The sequence below is a fragment of the Ixodes scapularis genome, unplaced genomic scaffold (genome assembly GCF_016920785.2).
Source record: "Ixodes scapularis isolate PalLabHiFi unplaced genomic scaffold, ASM1692078v2 PGA_scaffold6__148_contigs__length_123643588, whole genome shotgun sequence".
Lineage (NCBI taxonomy): Eukaryota > Metazoa > Arthropoda > Arachnida > Ixodida > Ixodidae > Ixodes > Ixodes scapularis.
In genome coordinates, this window is record NW_024609881.1 from 99,449,397 (window position 1) to 99,458,295 (window position 8,899).

General features: G+C 42.6%; 1 protein-coding gene across 1 annotated transcript in view; it reads right to left on the reverse strand.

Annotated features, from left to right (window-relative positions):
- The window catches only part of LOC115309510 (Golgi-associated plant pathogenesis-related protein 1-like), a 30,394-nt gene extending 21,974 nt beyond the window's left edge, over positions 1 to 8,420 (reverse strand). The window contains exons 1-3 of the mRNA XM_029967761.2: positions 8,360 to 8,420; positions 5,299 to 5,336; positions 4,091 to 4,174 (exon numbers count right to left, since the gene is read on the reverse strand). Of these exons, the coding sequence (XP_029823621.2) occupies positions 4,091 to 4,174; positions 5,299 to 5,336; positions 8,360 to 8,420 (183 nt within the window). The remainder of the gene's footprint in view (positions 1 to 4,090; positions 4,175 to 5,298; positions 5,337 to 8,359) is intronic.
- Positions 8,421 to 8,899: the final 479 nt, after the last annotated feature.

Sequence of the window (8,899 nt, forward strand, 5' to 3'; positions counted from 1 at the left end):
GGGTCTGCAAAGATCGATCGCTCATCGTCGGCTTCGTCGACTGGTGCGTCTTCTCCGGCAGTAGACCAAATTCCGGGGACAAACATTGAACACGGCGTCTTCTTTGGGTCTTTGTAGTTTCCATGGGCGGTTTTCTTGAGCCGGCGACAGGGCTTGCGCTTCCAGGTCTTGGAGGGGTACGCTGCATGAGCTGCACTTTTCCGCCCCTATACCAGCATATCACGAATGACAGATGGTGACCCAGGAGAAAGAAGTCTGAACAAAACATTTAATGGGGGCGAACTTGTGCCAGCAACGTAGAGGAAGAACGGACGTCGAAAAATCAGAAGCGAGCTTTTACGACGGCAGCAGCAAGCGATTGTACGTTTTTATAACAGATGACTATCGCCAGAGAGAACCTTAAATAAATCGGCTATACGGCGCACGACTCTTTATCTACTATGCCCGTTATCTCCAATACTGGTCCTAGAATTCCCGGGAAAGGGCCTGGGCGATACTGACTAGGCAAGGTCATTCTGGCTTCCTTATCGTTTAGGCTTGGGGTAAGAAAGTACACGAGTCGTGTATATCAACGGAGGATCTTATTTTCTGAATCATGCAAGCGGCAATATCACGAAACTTCCAGCCAGTGCATCAGAAACCACTGCAGAGATAGCTAAGGCAAAATCTTTGTCGCAGATGAACCGCTATATAATGGAAGTAAGACCGTCTGTTGAACAGAGCGCCGAAATACAACCAAACTCATCTAGGAAGTCAGAACACACGGCGGTAAACGGTTGTCTAATTATGGATATGCGTACGGTAATTACTCCAAAGTTTCAACATAGTCTCTTAGATGTAATTCATGAAGGACATCTATGAGAATGGAAAATGAAGATTTTTGCCCATTATTTGTTTTTGCGACCGAACAGGGACAAGGATATTGAGGCGAATAGAGAGGCATGCTGAACATGCGCTTGTCTCCGATCGTAACAAAACGTTTCTCCTACATCAGTGGAAATTTCCCGAACGACCTTGGTATTGAGCTCACACAAATATCGTAGAATGTAAGAACACCATGCATTTGATGTTCTGGCATAAAATACCAAACCACATGGTCAGCGACAATCGCCCACATCACACTAGCGCAACGTTCAAGGATCTCCTGGAGCAGCAGGACAACCAGCACATTCTAACAAAGACTTACCACCCTAAGTCAAAGGGATTGGCCGATAAGTTTGTCAGAACGCTGAAGGGAGCTTTATAAAAACCAAGAAGGAAAAAGAAAAAGAAGGAATGAGACAGTTTTCCAGAAGTACAGGGCAGTGCCGCGCTCCATAAAAAGACAGCCTTCGTGCCAGTTGATAAACAAGCGACGCTATAGGACGACATCCGACTTCATCGAGCCTGCCGAGAGTTCCGAAGAGCTTCCTGTTTAAACCTTTGAAAAGACCTCCAACGACAAGAAAATTCGTGACGGGGCGTTTCGAAGAAATCAGGAAGTTTCGATGCAGTGTAGGCTAAAGGAGAACCACTGGAGCCAAGGTTTCATCACCGGACAAGAGGGACGCGTATAGTTTGAAATCCCCGGGTACACAAAGATCAGTCCAAGAAAAAGGAGCTACGAAAAAGATTGAAGAGCGACGTAACTCCCAGTTCTGGTGATCTACTTAGACACATGTAATGTAACGCAGGCTCTATCCGGTGCAACAGATTCAACTGTCAAAACATCGGTAACTACAGCTCATTCTACCGCCGTTGGTTTGTATCCAACGAGGCGACGAAGTAACCTGACCATTTCAGCTTCAGTCTGAGAAGAGAGGAATGTAGTAGCGTAGACAGTGTCTCTAGACGACGACGAACCGGCGATTGGCGCAGTTTGCGCTCTTGACGTTATTGTGCAATGTTGGTGGTCGCGAAGAGCAGCCAAAGCACACGCAGGTCTCAAAGCGATAATAAACCTGCGTGTATGTAAAAAAAACAAGCGTCTGGCATGCACTCTGTTACAAGCGCTCTGCGCTTGATTGAATGAGTTAACAGATTAGCATACATAACACCCTGAAATTCCGATTCCGGCAGGGTACGCGCTTGGTGAAGTCGGCTGCACTCTGGCATAAGGGGGCGGTGCAACGATATTCGATTAGAATGTTTTACACTTTACTCGAGCTTACTGGCACTAGTGGGACTCAAGGATACTCGCACGCAACACCACTCTCCAAGAAACTCGTTTGTTGCGATGAAATTGCAAGGACAAAAGCGAGCGTTGTCATTTAATCTCTCATTCGCAAAACTTGATGCGGTAGTTGGGCGGTCGTAGTACCGTCAAGGGACGATATTTGAAGGATGTTTACAGATTGGAACCGAGCAGTGCGTGGCCACTCGATTTGGACTCTTGATAATCTATAGTTCGAGAAGCATTCGGGTAGTGGCCTGTGTCGAATCGCTGCGATAACGACAATTGCTGAACCATAACAATGTCTGAAACTCAGCGTGAGTCTTGAGCCTTGCCTACCCTACTACGTGGCCATGATCAACATTGTTGGCATATAATGGGCTCCAAATCACGTGGCCGCTTGTTCTGGCTGCGAGTTGAGAAGGTGAACGCTGCTTGTTTTTCTTTAATTGTTTCTGCGACTTCGATTGCGTGTGGTAAAAAAACAAACAGGTGTTTCAAAGGTCTTTAACGTCAGAGATCTCTTCTAAGCGGTACTTGTGCAAAGTACAAAAATCGTAGCACCGTCTCTTTATGATAAAAAGTAAAGTACAGATTTCTAGCGCTAAGGTTCCTGCAACGCTTCTCCGACAGTTGCGTTTGGCGTCCTGATCTTGCAGTGCATCAAACGTGATCCCGACATGGCAACCAATGACGTTAGAACAGCCGGAGTGCTATTCTGTTGGATGTCGTGATCCTGGTGGTTGGTGCCTGGAGTCCCAGTAAAAAAGTACGAGCGAACGCTAGTGTGGCTGCTGTTACGACGTCTCAACTCCTCGCTGCCGAATTTTTTGGGGGCTGCCAAGCTGGAAATAGACCTTTAGCAGAACAGGCGACTGCCATATCCAGCACCGCTGCTGTGACACCGCCAGGATTGTGACCGGCGACAGCACACTTTTATGACGTCATCAGGCGGAAATCGAGGGACCACATTTTTTAACGCAATGACGTAACAAAACGCGAATCGTCATGCTGACGATGTGGTGACCCTGGCGGTTGGTCGTAGAAATGCTGGGGAAAAGCACGAGCGAACGCGAGTGTCGCTCCCCTTATGGCGTCCCAACTCCTGGCTCCCGAAGCTTCCGTGGGGTGTCAAGCTGTAAAGCGACCTACGACAGAACAGGCGTCTGTCAAATCCTCCACGTATGCTCTGCATGGTCGCCACCGTTGACATCATGACCTTTATATGACGTCACAATACGGAAATGGAGGGAAAACTTTTGTGGACGCGGTAAAGACATCCCTCAGGGACGTTTTCTAGGCACCACGCTTTCAAATAAAAGTAGCAAAGTTACTGTTATCGTCAACGCAACGAAAACGTAATTTGTTACAGTCAGTTGCTTTCAAGAAGTAGTGGCGTTGCTTGTAAGTCTTTTTGCCATTAGTTTACAAATCAATAAAAAAAATAAAAAGTGTCCCCACCCGCAAGTTATTATTAAACGTACTAGTAAATTTTATTTGAATCCGTGCAAACAAAAAAATTAGTAGATTGTACTGCTTCGATATAATATCTGAATGCTGAAGAAAGCGTGAGAAGTGACGACGAAAGTAACATTGTTGCTCTCAACGCTATTTTATAAAAAAAAAAAAAAATAGATCTCTGCAGTTACAAGTTAGGTTTCAAAAAAGTTGTCCATGACAGTTGAAATGTACAGAGAAAGTTACAGTGCCGTGTTGCTACCCAAAACGGGAAGATTCACTGCGCTTGATGACGACGTGTTCCAAAAACAAGTCGTCAGAGACGGCAGTACGCAGAAGAGTAATTTGGGAGTGGTCTTTATATTCTCTGGACAAGTTTGTTTTCGGGAATAAACCTGAATGCTTGACAAACAAGATATATCGATTGAAATTGCACTCTTAAGTTTACAAAATGTGGAAGATGATGTGTTCACAGCTTACCCTACTATGATACTGGAGACTTGGAGTCCGGTGCTCTTTCCGATAAACATTGTGCCACTTCACAAATGCTTCCTGGATTCCTCCCTTTATTAATGTGTATGATTGTTAGAGGGGGTCAAAATACAATTTTCAATAAAGAAACCAGGATTACTCAGGGTAGTATTATTCTGTTCTTGTACATGTCTTGGTTATAAAAATATACTGGGCTTATCATTTAGAAGTGTACATGTCGCTTTACGTAGAAATATTTATGTTAGCTTCATAATAATTATGAGCCTGCTCCCAATAAAGTTTCAAGCTTGAATGTGAGGATATCGTATTACGTGTTTGAATGCATTGAAGTTTGATAGGCAAGCAAAATCCTCGATTGTTTTGAGTTCTGCATGAAGGGCTTGTAGCATTGTGTATTAAGATGCATTTTGAACGCCTGTGGGATCACCTAGCTTCTCCTTTTTATATTCAATTTTAGGCCTAATTTTTTTATACATATTGAAATATATTTTTGCGCTTCTCAAAAAGCACTAAAATCAACCATAAGCAAAAAAAAAATGATTCGAACTTTTTTATGTGGAACTTTTTTTATGTGGTTTTTATGTGGTTTATGTGGTTTTATGTGGATTTGCGGAAAGCCCGCGTGCTCCCGTTTTTTGGTTCAGGTATAGTCCCAACTGCCTTTCACAGAACTTTTAACTGTGGAATCTAATCGTATTAAAACTATCAAGGGGATCAATCGGTGACCAAGTGGGCCAGCGGTCACCAGCTCGGAGCACGTGGAGCGAAACCTCGCTCTGCTAAACCCAGAAATCGTGTGTTCAATCCCCACTTTTGCCCGTTTTGATCTGGATGAACATCGTACCGGCATGCGGTTGTGAATCATTACTTCGTGGTGCACGTTAAAGACCCCAGGCTAGCGGCTGTGCTGCACTGGCTAAATTACTCATCTACTGCGTGTGACTCGTCGGTACTTTGAAATGGCTGACCAACCACACGCTGTATAAATATTCGCACAACCCAAACTATTTTGAAGTACAATTTGATCACTTCTAAGCGGTGTTTTTAATTATTTAATAAATGATTTTTTACGTTATGGTCAGTTAGGAGTGCTAATAAGGGTTGCCTGAGATCGATAAAATTCTTGATTAATTTTAACAAACAGATATAGAATAGACTGGCATACCATTCATTCTTAAAGGAATGAAGGAGCTCACCCTTTTAGGTATATATTTGGACTTTCCAAGGTCCTCTTCTGTAATAAATAATTATTCTGTCAGCTTAGTCAGAAGAGAAGGCATATACTGATAAATTAAATTCCAAATTACTATTATCGGAGACGAAGTTTTTGTTTGTGTGATAAATATTGTCACTAAAAGAAGATATTCGTGGTAAATTTTTTTCAGTTGTTCCTAAATCATTACTGATTCCAGTTTCAACTGACCGTCGTTTGATATTAGAAGCCATGTATTACAGCGACGCTGTATATGACTCGTTGGTAGGATTTCTTCGCATCGGCGTTGTCACAAAAAAAAAAAAAACTTTTTAGCGATTGAAGAGAAAAGTGCGTTCATCACGCTTACAACATACAGCACAGCATTCGTTTCAGTAAAGAACAAGCAGAAAAAAAGGGTCCGAATCAGGTAATTGATGATGAGGCTCTCCTGCAAGCAATGCAGTGCACGTAGACCTCACCATTTACCGGTGAAGATTACTGTTGCGCAAGCTGCTGCGGCGACGGAAGCTTGCGACGTAGGGAGTGAAGTCTCTAAAATATATAAAATCAGAGCCTTCTTTACGCTCCGTTCCAGCTTAGCCCGTGATACGCTTTCCGTGTGTCGCTGTGCAACTTCTCTAAGGTTACGTCTCACTCACACGGACCTGGAGTGACTCCGATGGCTCGTAACATCCGCGGCGCTTGGAAGCAAGCTGAACCGTTGTATAGCAACTGATTTGATTGTTGTGGCAGCACCGCTATGCGTAGGTCATGCATAGTTAGGATTCCCGAGGAGCAGCGTGAACATGGGGAGCGGCAAACGGAAATCAAACTGCAATACGACCAGCGGCGGCGTGCTGCGCCCAGGGGCGGCATTTGGTAAAGTGCAGTGGGCAATACCAAATGCAGGTGATACCACAGCTTCGCTGGTCAACTGCCTTTACTGCCTTGATTAAAGTCCCAATGTTTTTCAATGGTACGTTCATGGGATAGTTTTAATATAAAATGATTAAATCGACGATTTCCAACAAACTACTCAAAGTAGCGAGATCAGTGATGGTGTAGTTGTGTTTGAAAGAGATATGAACCTCAAGTGTGTTATGACATCTTAGTAATAAGCTCAGGCAAAAGTACAATTAAGATCCCCGGTGAAGACACGTATTGCATAAAGTAAAAAAAATTTGCTAATAAATATTCTTCACATGGTTGCGGCGTACATTTACATTGTGCTTCTATTTCGGGACGATTTGCTGAAACAAAAACACGTTTAGATACCGCATTTTACACAAAATGAGTCCCACGATGCAGATAACGTGGTACAAGCATTTGTTTCATTCTGGGAAAGTTCTTTTTTCCACACGTGTCTTATTCAGGGTGGTATAGTATTGTTTAGGAGTACAGTGTTCCTGGGAGATCCTATAAAAGATAAATATGCATCAAATTGTTTACACGGCCCGTATTAACATACGATGTCGGTAACATATTTAATTATAAAAGAGTGAGGCAAGAAAGTCTGATTACATTTGTAATTAAAGAGTGCATCCTCGACATAAATATTTTTCACTTTTGAGTTTCTTGCAATGTTTGGTGGAACTTATCCGAAGCAATGATTGACTGAAGATCTGATTCTTTATAACAGAATCTGATAGGACAAAATATACTATCTAAGGTGTTTTTACACCAGAAAAACTTCCAACAGCGCGCGCATTGAATGAAATACCCAGAATACTCGCATTAGTAAGAACATGCGAAAGTTGGCCAAACAATTAAAATAAATGGAGCGAGCAAACTCGCATGGAGGGCACATGGTGGAAAATGGCTATTTTGCGACGCTATTGGTTCTGATGACCTGAATGCTACAACGCTATCCTGGTGGGGTTTTGAGTTCTTATCGGACAATTGCTAGTGATTTCGGGTGAAGTATCGTTACCAACAAACTATGCAATCGCCAAAGAAAGCGTCCATAGCAGTCAATTGGTTCAATGTTACCGTCAACGGCAAGGACTTTACTCGTTGGCACGAGCTCGATAGCAATAGCAAATAAACAGAAAGCTTTCGTATATTCTCGAAGTCGGTGGTTCCATCTATCTTGTCCTCAACGTCGAACACGCCATAAAGCGAATCTATGGCTTTTGTTCATTTATTAAACGTTTTGGAACTTGACCTTTCGAACTGAAGCACCTTGTGATCTTATACTCATTTACCGTAGCTTTAGTACACTTATGAGTACACCTACTAAAAGCAAACACTGCTCTCACAGCTTTCGGCTCAAGCACTCTAAATATTACTCCAAAAAGAAAACTTTGCCGAAACCTTGATCGTTTTTTTATCGCAGTAGTGACTAAACTTGATACTGGCTCTACATCCTGGGTCTCACAATGTTTTAGTAATATGGTCGTTATTCCACTTCTCCTGTGTGCTGCTTATCAATAAAAGCCAATTGTATACACATGGCATACTATCCAACAGGTGTATTTTGTGTTCACTAGCTTTTATAGCAAGTGTTTTTTAATGCTGCACAAGTTATTCCGTGTCTGCCACGTGGCGGTACTTCTAGCTAACATTAATATTTTGGGCGGCCGTACAAAGGGAGTGACGACTTTAACATAACCCGAGAAAATGGGAATAGTAATGAATTTTGTCCTTTTGTAAACGCTTTGCTGTCCCCTAGAAATGCAAGCTACGTGCTACTCTTAGTCCCACAGTTAAAGATTCTATAGTTTAATCCCCGCACGTGTCCGTTTTCATCTGAATGAGCACAGTACCGGTGCATGTCAGTGTTTTCACTACTGTGCTAGGCACGTTCAAGACTCCAGGCTAGAAGTCGCAGATTACTATCAATATCTCTCTCCTAAAGTGGAGACCCCAGAAACGCATAGAGACTGACTAGCTTCTCGCTATCTAAATATACACGCAACATAATTAGAATTAGATAAGATGTCATCTATTACTCACAAATGTAACGCACATCAATAAAATAACAGCCGCTGGCATGAGTCGATATGTGCCTGTCAATCCATTCAAAATTTAGGGGCATAACAGAACCTCAATGTGTAACTTACCTTCAGAGGTGACTTCGAACACGAGTAATGCAGCGATAAGAATTAATACAGTACCCTTCATTTTACTGTAGACGTTTGAAGAATGGAGTAAAACTGATTTGCTGTTTCTTCAGATATACGTGAATTTATAGGGGTCCAGCAATGTTGAGCACTTGTCATCCAAAGCCAAATATCATTCATTGTTTTATTCTGCAGAGAAGACAGCGATGTTATTTTTCAGACACATGACGGACATCAAATATCTGCTTGGTTGAAATTCTTTTGTTGTTTTTGGCCTTCTATTGGATAAGTGCAGTTCAGAAGAAAACCTCTATTTTTTGCCCTATGCTCTTCCGAATGGAGTATGAAATTGTATTTCTTGAGGGATGTTTCAAATCTCAAACGCTCTATGTTAGCTGCATTTTCAGGAGAGAATTCGGATTTGATTTTGAGGAAGTCAGTCATTTGAGGTTCGAAGTTTCTGTTCACTGTCTTTTTCATTTTCCCCTTTGATCACCTACGTCGGATTTCGAGCTATTCATATGCGGATCCACATACAGA